This window comes from Ammospiza caudacuta, chromosome 21, assembly GCF_027887145.1.
Source record: "Ammospiza caudacuta isolate bAmmCau1 chromosome 21, bAmmCau1.pri, whole genome shotgun sequence".
Classification (NCBI taxonomy): domain Eukaryota; kingdom Metazoa; phylum Chordata; class Aves; order Passeriformes; family Passerellidae; genus Ammospiza; species Ammospiza caudacuta.
The window spans coordinates 1,815,487-1,834,943 of NC_080613.1; the positions used below are offsets into that span (position 1 = coordinate 1,815,487).

Sequence of the window (19,457 nt, forward strand, 5' to 3'; positions counted from 1 at the left end):
ATGTGCAGAGTGAGGGTGGGAGAGGCATTCTGAGACTTCAGGTCTGAAGAGAAACTTTGTGAGGACCACAGGCGTGGGTGGAGGAATCTTCTGTGAAGAGAACCTGGCCAGAGCTTTCCGATGGCCACCTGGAGAATCCTTGTTTTCCTGGAAGAAACCCTGCTACATCCAGGCCTCTGCTGCTTGCACAGCTCTGTGCCCTCTGTCCCTAACAAGCATTGATTGTGTTACACAGAGGCTGCTGCTGCTAATGCTGGCGCTTACGGATCGATACCGGAATCACGGAGTGGCCCCTGATGGGAGCATGAACAACCTTCCGTGGGCAGCACTGACCAGGCTCCACAGCTGCTGTGTGGGAGAGGCACACACAGCAACACTGAGGGCTGGAGAACGGCCTGAGCTAACTCAGGGTCTGGGTGCAGTGGGCTCTTGCTGCTTGTCCAGTCTCCATGTTTGCTTTTCTTTTACAACTCTTCTTTAGGCACAGAGCTCTTACTGTGATAATGTTCTGTAGGGCTGGTTTTGAAATGTAGAGTGAATAAATGAGCACTATAAAAACCATTTGTCCATGGCAGGACATCCAGAGGGCCTTAGGCCTGTGACCTACTGCCTTCCATTTTACCTCCACGGACAGTGGGATGGAATTCTGTGCAGCCCAGCACGTGGTCTGGAACTGGGATCCCAGCGGGAACGTCGCTCTGGGCTCCTTCCTCCCCGCTCCTACGAGAGGGTCTCACAGAGCAAACAGGAATGTGCAGGAGTGCCCTGGACTCCTGGGATGGGAGCAGCAGCAGGGAGGCTCTCAGGGACAGGAGATCAGGGTCTGTTCCAAGCCTGGGGGATGGCACGGGGTTGGCTATGGCATGGGATGAAAGCCTGGGCATGGACAGGCAAAGCAGTGACAAGATGGTAGCGCAGGACAGCGGCGTGGCTGCCATTGCCCTCGAGCCTCTGCCACCTACCACCATCACGCTCCAGTGTGCCACGTGGCAGAGGGACACCGGGAGTGGACGCTGCTCTGTGTTCCTGTCCCTGGGGGGCCTCTGTCTCGGGCCAGAGGTGCCAGAGCCGAGGTACATCCCCACATGTGATGCCACTATGGAGTTGGCACTGATGTGGCAGTTCAGAGCCACATCCCCTCCCATGGCAGCAATCTCCATGGGCTAACCCCACCTGGCCCCTTCAGTGCCAGGGCCCGAACTCACCTGTTTGTGCATCGTGCGCTGCTTCATCTCGGGGCTGTCACCCTTGGAGGAGGAGGACTGCTGCCGGAGCCGCGCCCCGCTGCCAGGCCAGTCGGGCGAAGAGGACATCATGCTGCCGCTGGAAGGTCGCTGGTACTGCACCGTGTTCAGCAGGGAGGGCGGCGTGCGGCCGCGGCTGACGGGCGGGGGCGGCGGGGGCGGCTGGTCGATGCGGCGCTGCGGCCCCGCGCTGTTCTGCCGCGGCATCGTGGGCTGGCCGCCCTTCTCGGTCAGCGACAGCTGCCGCCGGGCCAGCTCCCCCGGCCGGCGCGAGAAGTCCTCGCCCGCGGCGGGGCCGGCGAAGCCGTGCTTGTTGGCCGTCAGCTCCTCGCTGTTGCTGTGGGAGCTGAGCGAGCTGTGGCACTCGGAGCCGGAGTCGCCCAGGCCGCGGGGGGACAGCGGCAGCCCGGCGGCCATCTGGTACACGGGGTTCTGGAAGGACAGCGGCGCCAGCAGCTGCGGCCGGCCGGGCGCGCTCTCGCCGCTCGGCGTGGTGGGGGTCTGGCCCACCCGGCGCACGGTGGCCATGCCCGTCACGCTGTTCTGCTGAGTCCGTGTGCTCCAAACGCCCTGCAACTGCCCCAGGGATGACTGACTGTCATTGAGCGAGTCGGCCGTGCCGGGCGCGTTGGCCCCGCTGTCCAAGAGCCGATTGTCTTGCAAGTCCACCATGGACAGACTCTTGCTGCCATTAGACATCTGCACGTCGGGCTCATTGGCCTCTGAGTAACTGGAGCTTCGGGCAGGCGAGGGCTGGGCCCCAGCAGACCTTGTGACAAAAAACAAGTCCTTGTTTTCAGGGGTTGGAGATGGTAACCGTGTGAAATCTATCAGACTGCGGGGAAGTCAGTGCGTAAGAAGAGGAGAGGAAAACAAAACAAAAAAGAAGAGTTGTGAATGCTGCACCAGAGCAGGAAAACGAAATCACTCAGAAATCAGGGTGGCGCAGCTGTGTGGAACAGGGATGGGGACAGGGACAGGACCCAGCCCTGGCAGGAGCAGGCGCAGGGCTGGCTCAGCCAGGGACAGCGTGAGGAGTGGGGAGGGTGCTGTGGAGCCCCGGGCTGGCCTGGGAATGGGCAGGTGAGGGCAGGTGAATGAGGGCAGTGTGTGCACGCAGGGCACTGCACTGTCACGAGGCTCAGGGACACACTCCTGGGGGCTGCTCTGCTCTGGGTCCGTGTGTGGCACCCTTCCTGCTCCCAAAGGAGGCTGTCTCCATGCCAGTCCCATGTGCCTGCTCTGTACCTGGGCAGCAAGCTCATGCGGGCACACTGGCAAGGATTTGGACAGCACAGAACACTGTGGGGGCCAGGTCCACACCAGGCCTCCCAGGTCAGTGAGTGCTCACACAGCAGAGCTAAAGCCTGGCAGCTGAAGGTTATCCCCCCACTCCTGCTGCAATGCACATTCATGCAATATTGATTTCTTGGGGATAGGAAGAAAGAGCTTTGCAGTAGCTTCATGTGAATATTCTGCTGATCAAAGATGGTGCATTGTAAGCAAGTATTGGAGGGGAAGCATATTGTCAGAGATCCTCCATAGCATTGGATTTAAATAATTGCACCTCATGCTGGGAGGCACTAGAGATGAAAGCTCTGATTAGAGCAAGTCCAGTGCCATTGCTGCCTTTCATTCCTAATTAAACTGTTAAATATTATGCAGTTTCCACTTACAAACTATTTTACTAGCACACGCTTTCCGTTTGTGTGGGCTCCATTTTATTTTCCACAAACAGAAATATTAGAGGTCTGCAAAAGCCTCATCCTCCCCATGAATGAAACTCCTTACTTAATCAGGCCAAAAAGTATGTGGGTGACTGTGTCTGTGAATCACTGCTCAGCAGTGAACTACATCCAGCACCACTCCTGCAATGGGAGAGCCTGGTCAGTGGATCAGCTGCACCCTGTCCTGCCTGTCCCTGCCTGCCTGTCCTGTGTGTCCCTGTGTGTGGCCAGGCCCCGCTGGTCTCTTACCCAGATAAGTCATTCTCTATGACCATTTTCTGTAGCCCTGCAGAGATGCTGTTGCCAGCACTGGGCGTGGAGGCAGCGTGCTCAGCCGTGACCGACACCTGCACGCAGGCCGGGTTACTGAGAGCGGCGTTGACGTCCCGCAGGATCCGGGGCAGAGGCCCCAGTTTGGTGGCAGTGCCCTGGGCAGAAAGAGAGAACAATTACCACCACCATCTTGTGCTTTTTGCTAGAGAGCTATGGGCTTTGCCAGTTGCTGGAGGGTCTCTTCAGAGAATCACATGAACAACATTTTCTCCATCATTTCCCATCCCCAAAGCTGCCCCTGCCATCCCTGGATACCTGCTCCAGCTGGGAAATGACTTCCCAGAGTAGTGAGTGCAACGTGGACAGTTCCCGGCCCAGGTCAATGTAGCCCTCAAAGCCAGCTGTGTTTGAGATGGTTTCAGGATTGGAAATCTCCAGGAGAAATCTCTGCATGTTAGTCCATTCATGTTCCAGGAACTGATTCATAAAGGACATGTATTCCTCTTTGCTGCCAAACCTATTGAGAGAGCAACACAGATTTCAGCTAAATCAGGAAAAAAACTGCAGTCCATGGAAAGGGGAGGTACAACACAGCTAAGAACCTTCCTCTGGCATCTCAACCCTTCCAAGCCTTTGGAATCCCTGGGCTGTGAGCAGGCACCTGGGACACCTCACTGACCATGGAATCAAAATTAACCCACGCCTGATCCAGCTAAGCCCTCATCAGTGTGGGATCTGCACATCAGGAACAAAGGTGAAAGCAGGAGAAACAAAGGAGTTCTTGGTAACCCAGTGTCTGACTGCTGGGTCAGGGCACAGCCTCCAGGAACAGGACCTGTCACTGGAAATCAAGATGCTGTCACAGCAATCACCCTCAGCCGACTGGAGCCCAGTGACAGATGGGGGCAGGAATCCGGCACTCTCCAGCAATGCCAGCACAACTGCTCTGGGATCACCCTGGAGAGCCACCCCTGCAGCTGGGCCAGCCCCATTGTCCCCTCAGGCTTCCTGCCACCTCCTTCTGCCCTCCAAGCTCTTCACCCTCAGCATTTTGTCTGATTTAGAGCACAACAGGGAGGGCCTCATGCTTGGACTGTCCTGGCAGCAGCTGGTGCTGTGCCAGCAGTTCCATGGGACAGGCCTGGCCCAGTGCCATGCACAGGACAGCTTGGCTTGATCACTTCAGCTTGACTAATGTCAGCTTAGTTAAAGAGCCTTTCCTGCAAAGTGCTGGAAACATGAAAACCCTTTAGTTAGGGATTGGTCAGGAGTACAGAGAATTTCTGTCATCTAGTGTAACACACTTGTACATCTCCTGCCCGTGTCTGCAGGCGCGTCTGTGCGTTGCTGACTGTGAGTGTGAGCACTAAGCCAGTTTCCAGATCTAAGGAGCTTTAGATAGAAACTGTCCATTCATGTTTCAGAAAGCTCATCATTTTGTTATCAGAGCTCAGGATAAGTAGCTCAGAGCTACAGCCAGTGGAAAGATTTTCAGAAATCTCTCGCTTTGTTTCCATCAAACCAATGGGCTTAGTTAGAAATTGATGGTGTCTCTGTTTTCAGCCCTTCCCAGTTCAATCAGCTGCATTTTAATAGCAGGGAAGGTCCCAGAGCTCAAAGGAGGGATGGAACAGTTCCTGAGCCGAGCACATCACTGCTGCTGATCAGGTTCTGGTCCTGCATCTGCAGGACATCACAGGACAAAGTCCCCACTGCTACCCCGCTGCTTGTCCATGTGGTCAAAACAGCCTGTTTTCCTGCTCATAAAACATGTCCTGTTTTGGAAACTTGAATGATCTCTCTGACCTGACAGCGAGGGAACAAGTCCCAGAGAGATGTGGGGAAAAAGCCAACAGGAAGCAAACAGGCCCTTTCCAGCGAGGAGAGGAGTGGCCAAGTGTGGGACTCTGTGCTGGCGCCGTGGCTCTGCCCACGCAGCCGGAGTCTGTCCCTCCCCAGCCCTGCCCTGCCCACAGCCTGGCTTACTTGGCAAAGTTGGCGAGGTTCTGGGTGACCTTGGCGATGAGGGTCAGGGTGCGCGCGGTGCGGTCGTCGGGGTACTCCTGGAGCAGGCTGAACAGGGACGGGGACATGATGGCCGGGCACAGGAAGCGCAGGAACAGCGAGGCGCTGATCAGCCGCTCGCTGATGTCGGGCCGGCCTCGGTTGCTGCACTCCTGTCTCCACGAGGCAAAAACTTCTTTGAGCTCTCTTGGGAAGACGCTGAAATGACACAAGGACAGGCAGTGTCTGTCAGGGCAGGAGTGTCAGGAGTCTCAAACCACCTAGGGGAAAAAGCAAAGCTGCTCTGTAAAGTTGTGAGAGAAGCAGCTTCTATTGGACCTTATGCTGGATGCCAAGATCCCAGAAAACTGGGGAGACTGGGATATGAAACAAACTGTGCACAGAAGCTCTTCAGCACTCAGTGGCTGTGCCATGGGGTACTCTGAGCTGGAGGAAGCTTAGCCAGCAAGGAGAGCATCTCCTGAAGAATCACCAGCAGCACTGGAATCTCGGGCACAGCTGGAGCTTGCAGGGGGGGCTGTGCAAACTGTAATACTCCTGTTCAAGCACCTGGATCAAATCCCACTGTGCCTAGTACAAACACAGAGCCCCACCGGAGTTACTCCAGCCTTGTAGCTGCACAGACCTCAGCCTGCCTTTCCCGGATGCCAGAATTCCCTGGGGGCCACCAAACGCTCACTGCAGCAGCCCTTATCTCTGGAGAGCTGCTGCCTGTTCCTGCTCGGCCCTCCCCAGCTCCCTGCTCCCGCCTCATCCTGTTCCCAGCATGTGTTATTTATTCAGCTGGAGACTCCCACCCACAAGCAGGCTGGCACTGGGCTGGCCACTGGTCCCAGTGTCCCTGGCACACAGATCCCAGTGCCCTGGCCAGGAACCACTGTCCTTGTGTCACACCCAGAGCTGTTCCCTGACAGTGGGGGTACCACAGCAATTTAGGGGGGTTGGGCTCCATTCCAGGCCATCTGACCTTCTGACATAGCGATGACACTCCATGCAAGTGCCTGGAAAATGCTGCCATCCTGTTCAGCTTCTGCTCTGTGCTGCCTTCACACTTTCACCCCCATGAGCTTTTTTATCCCCAGCTCTACAAATAACATTAGCCAATGTCTTTGGCTGGATAAATTCTTTTCTGTCTTTGGCTTGATCCACACAATTGGACAAAACCCTTTCACTTCATGGTATTTGCCCAGAAACAGGAGAATCCTTTAAGCAATTTGAGGCTTGAATGATCACGACAGGTTGTGCAGTGACTGGAGAGCAACCCCTGAAATGCAGCACCCGCACGTTCCCGTCACAGGCTGGAGCCCTGGAAGTTTGATTGTGTCAGCGGATGGAACCTGGATCGTTGGCTTTATGTGACAAAGGGGCCCATAATTCATTACCCAACTTCCCAGTAATGAGCTTCCACATGCTGAAATTCTGCTTACACTGAAACTTTCCAGATGTCCAAATTATGTCATAATTATAACAATTTTCGGTTATTGTGAACCTCTTTCCTCTCCCTGACTCTCTGCACAGATGAGCACACACTCTCCAGTGCTCTATTTAAAGCAGGATCGTTGGCTCTTGGGATACCTTGGCCAATCCCAACACTCATCAGCCCAATTAATCCCCAGGAACCGCTGAGCTCAAAGGACTCGGGGGGGAACCACTCAGAGCAGCAGCTCAGCTGCTCCAGCCCTCCTTGGAAGGCAGCATGAGAGGAGCAAACTTCCTGTGCACTCCTGACTTTCCCTGGGTCACTTTTCAAGCCTATTTTTAGAGTGACCTTTGAGTGCTGCTTTGGATATTTTTAGGAAGACATTAATTCAAGCCATTATGATCCACTGCTGACTAGAAGTGGTGAATCCCTCCTGGGAGAGCAGGTAAACGCCATTCCTGAGCCAGAGTTATTAATTGGCCAAGGATAAGGAATGGGATACCTGTAAAGAACCTGCCCTTTGTGTACCTGTGGTAGATAATGGCAACCTGAGCAAGCCTCCTGCTCCTTGCCCTCCCCCTGAGCAGGATCAGTTCCCTTCCTGGCTTCCAGAAGAGCACACTCAGTATCTTGGGAGATTATTTATAATAAGTTTTCTGACCTCAACACAATGGTTAGGAGAGGAGAGAAAACAAGAAATCCTTGTTATCAAAGACCTCCTTCCTCCAGTATTATCCCTTGTTGATGCTTTGCAACAACAGTGTTGCTACTAAATACATTAATAAAAACTAAGCCCAGATTTTAAGCAGAAAGGCTGGAAATCCAGCAGTGAGACAAAAATGCTCCTTCTCTCATGATAAGGACCAAAGACTGGTTATGCTAGCAAAAAACAGAAAGAAAATATTTCTCTTTCTCCAAGTAAAGAGAGTCCCAAGTCCATCTTTTTCCCCTTTGAGGTCACCTCTGCAGGCAGCAGCTGTCACAGACCCAGGGACTCTTGGCTCCCAGCACAGCAGTGCCAAACAGGCACCTCCTCAGCAGGATCCAGTGCCTCTCACCAGCCCATGTGGGAGATTCGGGCCTGTCCCAACCAGTTGCAAGAACCTTCACCCTGAGAACAAACAAGTGGGAAATGCCTCCAGCTGCATACCAGGCCTTGGGCCAAGGAGGCAAAGGGCTCCCATCACCCAGCAACCGCCCAGGGCTGGCAGAGCCAGGGGTTAACCCAGAGGAATGTGGGGTGCTGAGCCAAGCAGGGAGAACAGCATCCTCCTCCCAGCTCCAGCACTGCAACCACAGAACATCTGCCCAACAGAAGCTGCCTGTGCTGGGGCAGCTCCTCACAGGTGCCACAGCCCCTGCCTGCCGCAGGATTTCCGAGCTTTGCCGGATGCTCCTGGAGGTGTAGATCTGTCAGTCCCCTCCAGACTGACTTGGTCCATGGGTGGAAGATCCAGGACATGCCTCTCTGCCTTTTATTCCAGAATTTCAGACACATTTGGCATCAAGCACCTCTGAATCAATCTCACTTGGTGTTCCTTGACTCCCCTGCCCTGTCCCTGTGCCCCAGTGACCCTGGCACCTTTGAAAAGAAGGGTGCCAGAGAATCTGGGAGGGTGCCACATGCTCAGAGCAGATAGTCCAGACTCTGGCAGCTCCCCCTGCACAGCTCTGCCAGAGCCACAGACAGGTCCCAGCTCCTGCAGACACAGTGCTCCAGAGGAGGGAGTGCCCCCCGAGATACCCACCAGTAGGAGTTGATGATCTTGCAGAAGGCCAGCTCACAGCACATCTTCAGGTTGCCCTGATGTTCGGGGAGGTCCGAAGATGAACATTTGCTGGGATCCACCTCACAGTTTTCATCTGATTCATACAGTGCCTTGATGAACTCCCCTGTAAAACAGAGTTGGTGATGGGTTTGGAGACATGACAAGTGCAGCCTTCAAGCAGCTCCATTCCTAAGCCCCAGTGCCCGAGCAGCCCCTGGCAGCCCATCACACTGGGGGAAGATGAGAGGGACACAAGAGCAGGTGGTGCCCCTGGGGCAGCTCCCTGGCTCTCCATGTCTCCCAGAGGGCCCAGGAAAGCCCGGCAGAGCTCACCCAGCACATCCCATCCCTGTTCCCAGCTGGCAGAGCTGTCCCTGTGCCTCTGGGGTATTGCATCAGGCTGCACTGCCCAGCACCTGCCTGGCCCCCCAGAGACTCCCTGGGGCTAATCCAGGAGGAAGGATGCTGGCAGGCCCTGTAATTATTGGTAGCACAGCCTGCTACTGCAGCCTGTGCCCTGGTGCTGACAAACCACTGTGATTCACAGGAGAAAGAGGTAATTAAAGGAAAGAAACAAATTACTTGGCTTATTTTGAGCTGAACATCACATAAAATGAAATTAAAATATTTCTTTGAGTCTTCCTGTGCTCCTCTTTGCTGCCTGGCTGCTCCTCCTCACCCTTGCAGAGGCTCACACTGAGCTGCTCCATCAGCTTCTGCTCTTGTGCCACCTTTCACCACAGGGTACCTGGGCACAGCCCCTGCACTCAGGGTTGGGGGCTCAGTCCTTCCTCCCAGCAGTGACTGGGGACATTGGGGACAGGGTGACAGGGATGAGGAGGCAGCATTTAGCTTGGGTGACATTTTGGGAGAATGGTTTGCTTTGGTTTTCTTCTCATTCCAGTTGGTTTGCTCCTAATTCCCAACTGTCTTGGATTTTCCCATTCTGTTTTTTCCCCTCTCCAATCTGCATTCCTTCCCTATTGCCAAAACAAATTTTAATTACATACTGGAGAGCCTCTCCAGAGTATTTTCAGCTCTGCCAGGGAGCTCTGGAGCTGCTCTGCTTGCCTGCAGGTGATGCCTGTTGTCCCTCCCTGGCCCCATCACCCGCTCCATGGTTCCAAGGACAGTGCCATGCTGCCCTGGGGCACCTTGTGACATGCAGGTGACTCATCTCCCTGGGACAAGGTCACTCAGAACCTGCACTCCACAGTGAGCAGGAACCCCAGGCTCCTCCTGCATGAGATGGAACTGGCCTGGCAGCACTGAGCCCCCAAAAGGGAATATTTCAAAATTCTGATATCATTAATCTCCTGGCTTTTGAGAATTTTTATGAGTAATCTCCTTACAGACTTGCCTTCAACCAGAAAGCATTACAAGGCAGAAATAAGTAATATTTCTTTTGCTATTCTTGTGGGCTCTCTGCCTGAATTTGCTCAACTATTTCCCTTTTCTCAAGATTTTCATTATTATTATTATTCTCTTAATAAAGTATTTATGCTTCTCTGCTCCTTGCTAAAATTATACAAATCCACTAGCAGGAACCCAACATGCTGAAAAATTAACACCTCAATAGAAACTCTGTTCATGCTGCCCTGGGATGTGGATCCAGTGGAAGCTCACAGAGCTTCCAAGGCAGCCTCTCCCCATCCTCGTGCTGTGTTCCCCGCACGCAGCAATTCCTTTCTGACCTGCCCAGAAGCAGAAGCTTCTAATTATTTTCATTTGCATCAAGAGAAGTATTTTTGGAGCCATAAACAGCCAGCACTTGGAAAAAGAAACCACCAGGAGGGTTCCCAGTGCTGGCTGCTCCAGGAGGCATCACTGCGGCTGGGAGATCTCATCTGACTCGGGAGCGCTGCAGGAGCCGGGCACGTCTCTGCTGGGGGGAGATTCAACCAGCCCCTGAGAGCCAGGGCTGAGACAGGAGCCTGGTAGCAGCAGAGTCCCATCCAACATCCACTGCTGATCTGCTCTGAAAGCACATGAAGGTGCCAGCTCTGCAGTCACCTTCACCTGGCACAGGGCGCTGCCCACTGCAGCCACGGCAGTGTCCAGGCTCGGACCTGCTGCCGGGGAAACCTTCAGCAGGGAAATGCTGAGGGCTCTGATGGCCATCAGGGCTCAGCTGACATCCCCACCATGCACCTGGAGAACCTCTCTGGGCCAGACCTGCCAACGCTCTGTACATACCTAAGGCATCTTGTAAGTATTTCTGCCCCACCAGCTTCAGGTATTCTTCAATTGCTTTGGTGGCCAGTGTGTTCTCCCTGAAAATGAGATGCTCATTCTCACCACAGCGATCAACTTCAGACATCATCAGGTCAGTCAAGAAATCCTGGAAAGCAAAGCCCATGGTGTGTCACCACGCACTGACATTGGTTCCACAGAGCTGCAGCTCCCCAGCCCTGACAGGTCCCACCTTTGTGAGCCACCCGAGGGACTGGAGGTGCTGCAGGTGATCCTGTGTGAACATTGCCCACCTTTGTGAGCCACCCGAGGGACTGGAGGTGCTGCAGGTGATCCAGTGTGAACACTGCCTCACCACCTGCCCAAACTTCCTCAGAGACAAGGAGAAATGAACCTCTGGAGAGCCTCAACTCTTGCACCCCTACAGTGACTCCTCCCAGACCCGCAGCTGCCTCTCCATCAGTGCTGCTCTTTGGCTGTTCTTGTGTCAGCCCCACATTCTGTGGGCAAAACCTCTTCTCCCCTGTTAAACATGGCTGTGTTTGGTGTCCAACTGCACTGCCTGCAAACCAGGGCCATGCTCCAATGTCGTGAGTTGTGCCCAGTTAATGGCTGAGACACAAGCCTTAGATATGCACTGAGATACTCAAATTTCCCATTTCCTCCCTATTCATGGAGATAAACAGCATTGACACTGCCCGTTTTGGGCACATTCTTGGTCTGGTGTGCACACAACCAAATCCATGGGATGTGATAATCCCCTGTGCTGCAGAGCAGTGGAAGAGATGAGCAGGAGCAGCCCCTGACAGCTGCCCCTGCATCAGTCTGGCCTCAACTGCACATTCCAGAGGAAAAGCAGCATTTCAGAGTGAGCTCCAGATCTGCTTCAGCCACAGCATTCACTGAGCAGGGGCTCAGGAGCTCCTGGGCACGCACTGATGTGAGTGTGCTGCAGCCAGGCCTGATCCAGGAGGGATGCCAGGCACCTGCTAATGCTGATCCATGCTCTCTGCACTGCTCATGGACAGAGCAGCTCTGCCTGGCTCCTCCTCACTGCACACGTGCTGAGGTGTCACCCCTCACCTGAGTGACAATGGACAGAGGCCACTGGCACTGTGCAAATCACCCACATTAACCCTCTGACTGCCTCCCATGCAGGAGACAGAGAAATGATCACACACACATTCATTCACCTCCACAACCAGGGGCACCTTCCATTAAAACAGCATCACCTGCTCAGTAATAACCTTCCCTCAGAAATTCATCATTTCCCCTGAGGGTCACAGCCCGTTCCTGGCAGGGGCAGCAGGAGCACCCCAGGCTGCCACAGTGTCCCAGGTCCTGTCCCTGATGTCCCCAAGCACAGCAGAGCTGCCATGGTCCAGCCTGCTCCAACCCACACTGGGGAGAGGGGACATCAGGTCCTACTCCCTGCCAGTGTCTGGATGGGAGCTTTGCACCAGATGCAACTTGCTCTGTTTCATTTTTCACATGGATATCTCAGCATTGAAAGTTTAATCAAGGTTCAACAAACAGCTTTCCCTGAATCCAGGAGGCCCAAATAATTTAATCCACAGACCCTCCATCACTGTGCTCCTGTCCCAGGCAAAGCAAACCCTGGGGCAGGCAGGTACAGCCCTGTGTCAGAGCACAAAGAGGGGATGAGACATCCCTGCAGTACCCAAGGATCCACTGCTCCCACCTTCCACAACACTCTGGGACCAACACACTGCCCTGACCTTCCCCAAGACCCTCCAAAAAAGCCAGAGGAGGAGCTTTGGGCTAAAAAAAACCCAAACACTTCCATTATTTCTTTAGCCAGAAGATGCCCTTCCTCAAATCCTGCTACGTCTGCAGTGCTCCGGCAGCTGCAGAAGCAAAAATCCCTCCTGGAAGCAAAGCACGTGCCTCCCTCTGCTATTTTCTCTCATTTTGCCCTTTTTATCAGCCAAGCTGGAATGAAACTTTAAACCCTGCTCAAATCCCGTTAGCTGCTATCTGGGTAACTCTATCACCTTTATCTTCCCGGGGCTCTCCCAGGGTACGTTTCAATTCCAAGCCACCGCTCAGGCTGACACAAGGTGCTGATTCTTAATTAGCAGCCGCTGACCTTGGCTTTGCTTGATTCTCTTTCCTGTCACTTTCCCAACATACTAATTATCTCAGGAACACTGAGTTTTACAGCGTCTCTTAGCCAAGTGTTTGCTTTTCCCCTCTTGTCAGCTGAGCACTGCCTGCTGAGTCCTGCAAACCCAGGGCCAAGTGGGAGCCACAGTTAATGTGAATTTGGGTGACTTGGGATAATCTACAGAATTCACTAGAATATAAAACGAGGTAAGATTCCATGGCAGGACTCAACACAAAGCCAGAAAAAAATCCCCTGGAAATCTCTGCTGCTGTTTTTATTCCCTATGGAGCATCTGCAGCTCAGCAGCTGGGAAAGGACTCCTTGTCTCCGAAGTGGAAAGGAAAACTGCTGAAGTCCCAGAGAATTCCATGATGGCACAGCACCCAAAGCTGAGCAGTAACACTGCAGAATGTGGCCTTGCAACTGAGCAGGGAAGGGGGGGCGAGCCAGGACACCCAGCAGCATCCCAGGGGTCAGGATCCTCCCTGTCCCTGCAGGTCTGGGCTGCAGAGCCATCCAGCCAGGCTGCAGGAGCTGCCCTGGCTAGTGTGGGGTCAGAATTCCCCCAGGCAGCGTCCTGGGGTGAGCTCCTCTGCAGGGACTGCTCTGGGCAGCTCCATGAGCCCTGGCAGGGGTCACTTCCCATCACATGCTGCCATCCCTGGCCCTGCCACTGGCCAGACCTTCACTTCTCCTCTCCACGGAAAAGCCACACGGGCTCTGGATCACACTTCTGCTATCTCTGCCCTAAGTACTCCAGCAGCCAGCACTCAGAAGACACAAATGGAATGCAAATACTTGTGGAATCCCTCCGGGGGCCTCACTCACCCACATACAAGGTCCTGAATAAAATGCAATAACTAAAGCCAATAAAACTCCCTGTTTCTGAGCAGCACAGATCAGCAGGGGGTTGTTTTCAGTTAGGGCCCCTGGCAATGGAAGAAAATAAGATGCTTTATTTCATTACATCAGAGTCGAGAGGGGAAGGAAGAGGTCTACAGTCAAAATTAAGGGCTGTGGCAGTGTTCTTCAGGCTCGTTCCCATGTTTATTTTAAGGCTTTTTGCTTCAGACTGGACGGATCTGAACCTGTGCGACCCCAGTCGCTGCACATATGTTGATAAGAGAAGAGCAATTCATAAATAAATAAATTCAGAGCATGACAGCACAAGGCTGCACTGGTCTCCACATAAACCACCCTGTGCTATTCCAAGGCAGCTCCTCCCTGGCAGGGCTGTGGTGGGAGCAGGAGCACTGCCAAGGGAGCCAACAAGCAACACCAGTCTTGTAGGACGTGTCCTGTCCAAGTGCAGGAAGGATTCTGCACTTTGCCAGCCCAGGCTCTCTGGGATGTGTCCAGAGCGGGAGCACAAGGGGTGCCAGGGGGCTGAGGAGCCCCAGGGCCCTGCACTGCCCGGGGTGGTCACACCCCCCTGGGATGGAGCTGATCACTCCTGCTGTTGTCACTGACTGATGGGCAGATTGACTCTGAAATAATAAGGTTCTCCAAATCACAAGCCTGATTAATAGGATTGACTTAACCTTAAGAGGATTGAATTGATAAAGGTAATAAGATTATTGCTTATTTCAAAGACTAGCTCAGAGTCCAGCTGGGCCCTTATGCAAAGGTGAAAAGCAGCAGCAGCCGGTAGGGCTGCAGGTTTCAGGTGCAGCAGCACTGGGACACACCCAGGGGGAGGGAACTGCGGTGCAGGAGGATCAGGAGGGAAAGGAGAGCACAGAGGGGCAGCAGCTGGGTCCTGGTCCTGGGCAGATGCTGTGAAACCAAGGAGCCCAGCCCCAAGTTCTCCACTCTTCCATCACACAGCTCCTCTGAGGATCTGCTCCAGACACCTCTCTGCCAGGAAACAGAGCAATGTTCCCCCTTTGAAACCTGCAACTCATCCCATGGCACTTCTGACCTTTTCTAATTCTCCTTGGGAAAAGGTGAACGGCAACATGAGGGTTAACTCACAGCACTCTGTGTCCATCACCTTGCTCAGGGAAATAAGCAAACCTGAGGGATACAACAGGAACACAACGCTGAGTGACCTCTCATGTCCCTGTGTGGAGTTCAGGTCCCAGAGCCCTGACCCAGCCCAGAACGTGAGGTTCCAGCAGATGCACACGGGGTGGGGGGCAGCTCCATCTGCTCAGCTGAGGCACATCCTCACAGCACAAACAAACAGGGACACATGTTTATTCCTCACTCCATTCCCAGCACCATAAATATTTATTTCCAGTGAGCAGCTGGTTAGTTAGAGCTTTGTCTAATGCTGGGTTTGATCTACCGGAGCTCTGGACAAGAGAAGTTTTTTGTATATTTATGGTCATGAACTGAGCTCTGGGAGCTCTAAGACAGCCCTGAAACAAATCTAAGCATGGAAATATTCCGGAAGCATCAGAAGTCCTTTGGGAAGGATGCAGCCACCTACCCACAACCACATCACAGGGGCCACACCAAGCCCTGTAAGGCAGAACTGAGCACTCCTGGTAACTCCAACCCTGGCAGCAGAACTGCTTTAAGACTTTGTGTGTTTTGTCTGAGAGCTGCAGAACATGTCAAAACTGCTGGGCATCTCCTCATCCTTACTGGGAACAAACACTGCATCAGTGCTCTCACCAGGAAGGTTTTGAAAACAGGTAACAAGTGAAGGACTGAGCTGAGAGTCCCCATCTCTGCTTCAACCACCAAATATCCTCTTTCAGCCTTTCTTGCCATAAGAGAAAGGGGACATCTGTGTGTGCCAAGAGCTGATGGATGCCTGTCAGATTTTCCAGCGGGCTGGGACAGCTCCCTCCCTCCCCCCCGAGTGGCTGCACTCAGAACCTTATCAGAACCTTATCAAAACCTCTTCCCCTCTCCTCCACCCACTGGCCTGGCAGCTGCTCAGGGCTTTCCAGGCTGCCCCGTGCACACCAACCCGGCACTGCAGGGATGAAGTTCTTCCCTTTCCCACACAGAGATCAAGGGAAGCACGGACTTTGACTCCAGAGGGGACTCTCATGCTCCCCTTTTTAAGCTATTGTGATACAGCTACAGCCCAGCAAGAAGCAGAGATTTAGGGAAAAAAATCAGCTACAGCCCTTGTGCCCCTTCCACCTGCAGCCCCAGGTGCTCCTGCGCCCCTGGCAGGAGGGACTCTGGGTTTAGCAGCTCCAGGTAACCACACCTGGTGGGCAGGTGTCCCTCGGGCAGGGGTCCCTCGGTGGCCGTGGGCAGGGACAGGGGTGGCTGGGAGGGACCTGCTGTGGCTGGCACGTGGCACCATCACACACCTCTCAGCCCCAGCTCGGGCAGACACACGGCCCCATCCCGGCCTCATTAAGGGATTACCCCCTATTTACAGCAAATCGCTGCAGGAAAACACGGCCCGAACAGCCCAACAGCAATTAGCTGCTAACGAGTCTCCCAAGATAATCTACTGGACACTTGTGTCACAGTCCGTAATTGCTGCTTCAGCCCAGTACGGCAGCCAGGAGCCACAGAACCCCTTTATCAGAGACATCAATCAGCGGCTGCCGATGGCACGGCCGCAGGGCAGGGGGGTTTGAGGGCTCACTGGGAAGGCTCCTGGTGATGCACAAGGATGAGGAACCACCTCCAGCCCGGGCAATTTCCCAGAGTCACCAGGGGACAGAGGCTGGAGAAGGGGGGTCCCTGCCTGCTGTCCCTCACTCAGGGGTCAGGGTGCTGGGGTAGCCACGGGAGCTCTCCTGAGGGGTGCACTCACGTCCCCCAGGCAGGCCTGAAGGGCATGCTTTCTTCTCTCATTCATTATTTTTCTACCTTTCTGCTGCTTTTCCCTCTCCCTGCTTGTCCAGCCCAGGCTGCAGCACCTGGTTCCCATGCTCCAATAACTCCTGTTGCTCTGACAGCTCCCCAAACCCGGCGCTAATGCTGATGGCAGATGACAGGCAGCAAAAGCAGAAGCTCCATTTTAGGGGAAAAGTCATCAAGTCTGTTTACTGTTTGCCGTGTCCCCTGTGTAAAGCCTCTGGGATCTCAAGCACTGATGCAGACACATGTCGGGAAACACACTTGCTCCCTCTGGAGCCTCTCCAGCACTGAGAGGCAGAGGAAAAAGGTTGGAGCAGTGACAGCCACTCTCAGCCATGCCCACACATGATCCATGGTGATTAAGACTGGGATGACACTTGAAGCCTTTTGCCCAGAACCGTGTAAACTGTGGACAGGGTCTTGCATGGCAATGTTATTCCCACAAAGCTCTGGCATTAGAGCTGCAGGAGCCACAGTGAGGGGCAGCAGAGCTCCTGGTGCCAGCACGAGGCAGGGCTGAGCCCAGGAACCACGGGCTGACAGCTCTGGAGCCCTGAACAGAGACACCAAGCTCAGCTCTTGTGCAGCCACAGCCTTGCTCCCCACAGGTCCCTCCCTGCACTCCTGGGATCAGGAGCCTTTAGCAGGGCTATTTTCTCTGCTGCTGCAGCAGCAGGCCCCCAGCTCCCAATCCTCTCAGTGAGCTTTGCCTGCCTTGAACCAGATCAGGAAGCCAAGGCACTTCTCTGTCTGACAGATGGTAACTCAGCCTAATCCACGGCCCGGCCACGGGCCCGGCAGCAGCGGCAGCTGCCAAGGAAGCAGAGCCTTGTGACTGCCCCTCAGGTGAGGAGCTCACATCTCCTCAGCACTGAGAAAGATCTGGACATCTGCCCTTCCCCAGCTCTCCCCTGCAGAGTGCAGAGAGGTGGTCACAGTGATGCTTTAACTCCTGCAGCCCCAACATGGGCACTGCCCCCTGTGGCTGTGCCAGGCCACAGGGACGGAGGATGCCCTGCAGTGGGGTCACTCCCTGCCCCGTGTGCTGGGCATCCCAGCTCTGCCCACCCTGCCTGCTCCCTCACAGGTCACAGCCAGCAGTAACTCCCACTCTCTGCCTCCTCCTGGCCTGCCTCTTCCCCAGACCTGGCAGAGCATTCCTAACCAGGAAGGAGCTCAAAGTGATCCACAAAGGCTGAACTTCCACCATGTGCAAGGTGGTGGCATCAACCTCCAATGGGCACTGCCATGGGAGCACCCCTGGACCCCCTTCCAAAAGCAGCAGGACAGACCCCGAAGACCAAGAGCTGATCCAGAGACAAACATGCCTGCAGGCACTTTGGTCTGGAATTCTGGAGAGGCTGCTCCCTCCTGGTCAGCTGCACTGTGCAGGGTGCTCAGCAAAAGGGAGCAGAGCATGGAACCCAGAACACCCAGCACACACAGGCTGCACAGCTCAGGCCAGCACTGCTTACATTCCAGCCTGGGAAATTGCCTTCTTGCTTACTTTCACAACTGTGCCTGTTTATACAGAGAGAGCCTGGCCCCTGAAACTCCAGAAGGAGAAGAGTGAAGCAAAGTGGCTCAGTTGGTGTCTCGTGGTCCCACCAACCTCTCTGCTAATTAAGCAACTCGTGCTGTGTGTGCTACCAACTGGTTTGCAATCAAAAGGAAAACAGAGCACATTAACAATGGCCTGAAGCCCAACTGAGGAGCTTTCCCAACCCAACCCCAGAGTCTGCTCTGACAGTGCCAGAGGGGACACCACAGGTGGCAGGGGGGACACCACAGGTGGCAGGGGGTCCTACCTTGGCCTTGCCCGTGCTCTGCAGGATGTGCACCAGCGCTGACGCCATCTCCTCCTTGTTCTTGACGCTCAGCGAGGGCTCCAGCACCGAGCACAGCACCATGTAGTTGTTGGTGATGTACTCAGCAAACTCCTTGTACATCTCCATGGGGAGGATGCTCATGCTCTGGTAGCGGGATTTGATGCGGATCATGGGCCCTGGGGCCTTGCCCTTGCCCGGGTTGGGGCTCACCACTGGGTACCATTTCTCCACAAACTGCCGGCCTGTCACCGAGCTCACAGGGATGTTCACCTGCCCAATGAAGTTGGTCTTGTCCTTCTTCTTCTTCTTGTCAGTCTCTTTGTATAAGTGCACAGTAATGTTTTTGAGCGATGGGAGGTTATTAAATTCAAAGTGCTCCCCCCAAAAGACATTATCAGTTTTCAATTTACAGGTAGTTCGTGCATAAAGAACGTCATCCAGGCATAATTCACACAGGTACTTTTTCTTAGCTGGCAGGTCCTTGGCTTCAATAATCCATAACTTTAACATATTCTCTACCCTTCTGCTGTTGTCCTGAAAAAAAGATGCAAAGAAAAAAAGGTCAATAAAAAAATCCACAAAGCCAAGAACAACAAAACTGGAGATATGAATTAATTATTTCGGATGTGCTAAATGAGCGGAGGCTTAATTACACTTTATTTTAAGGAAATACTGGTTCTCAAGAATTTGCATAATAACACTACTTATGTTAATTTTCCAAAATATCATCGTGCTCTCCATGTCTGTTGGTGCCAATTAATATAAGGAACAAGGAAGATAAAACCCCTCCAAATCATAAATGTACCATTTCCCATTCCCTGCCAAGAGGGCCTCTGAAGAATCTGAAAGAACCTCACTGGTCCTCAATGGATTGTGCAAAGCAGAAGCTGTTACAGGTATCTCACAGCCTCCTCTTTTCTCAGTAGAGACTGAGTTCATGATATTTCCTGTAACAGAGCAACACAAGGGACCTGAATGCACACCCAGGGATCACCTCATCCACCTGGGAATGCCACCACCAAAGGCAGGGGAAAAGCTGTTTGTAAAAGCTCACCATATTTTAGGGCAG

At 53.8% G+C, this 19,457-nt stretch overlaps 1 protein-coding gene across 6 annotated transcripts in view; it reads right to left on the bottom strand.

Annotated features, from left to right (window-relative positions):
- Nucleotides 1-19,457, bottom strand: part of DAB2IP (DAB2 interacting protein) — a 154,732-nt gene that overhangs the window by 11,513 nt on the left and 123,762 nt on the right. For all 6 annotated transcript variants that reach the window (XM_058818140.1, XM_058818139.1, XM_058818138.1 and 3 more), the window contains 7 exons: nt 18,368-18,922; nt 10,655-10,799; nt 8,438-8,582; nt 5,231-5,467; nt 3,560-3,761; nt 3,221-3,399; nt 1,206-2,079 (listed from right to left, as the gene is read on the bottom strand). In XM_058818140.1, coding sequence (XP_058674123.1) covers nt 1,206-2,079; nt 3,221-3,399; nt 3,560-3,761; nt 5,231-5,467; nt 8,438-8,582; nt 10,655-10,799; nt 18,368-18,922 — 2,337 coding nt within the window. The remainder of the gene's footprint in view (nt 1-1,205; nt 2,080-3,220; nt 3,400-3,559; nt 3,762-5,230; nt 5,468-8,437; nt 8,583-10,654; nt 10,800-18,367; nt 18,923-19,457) is intronic.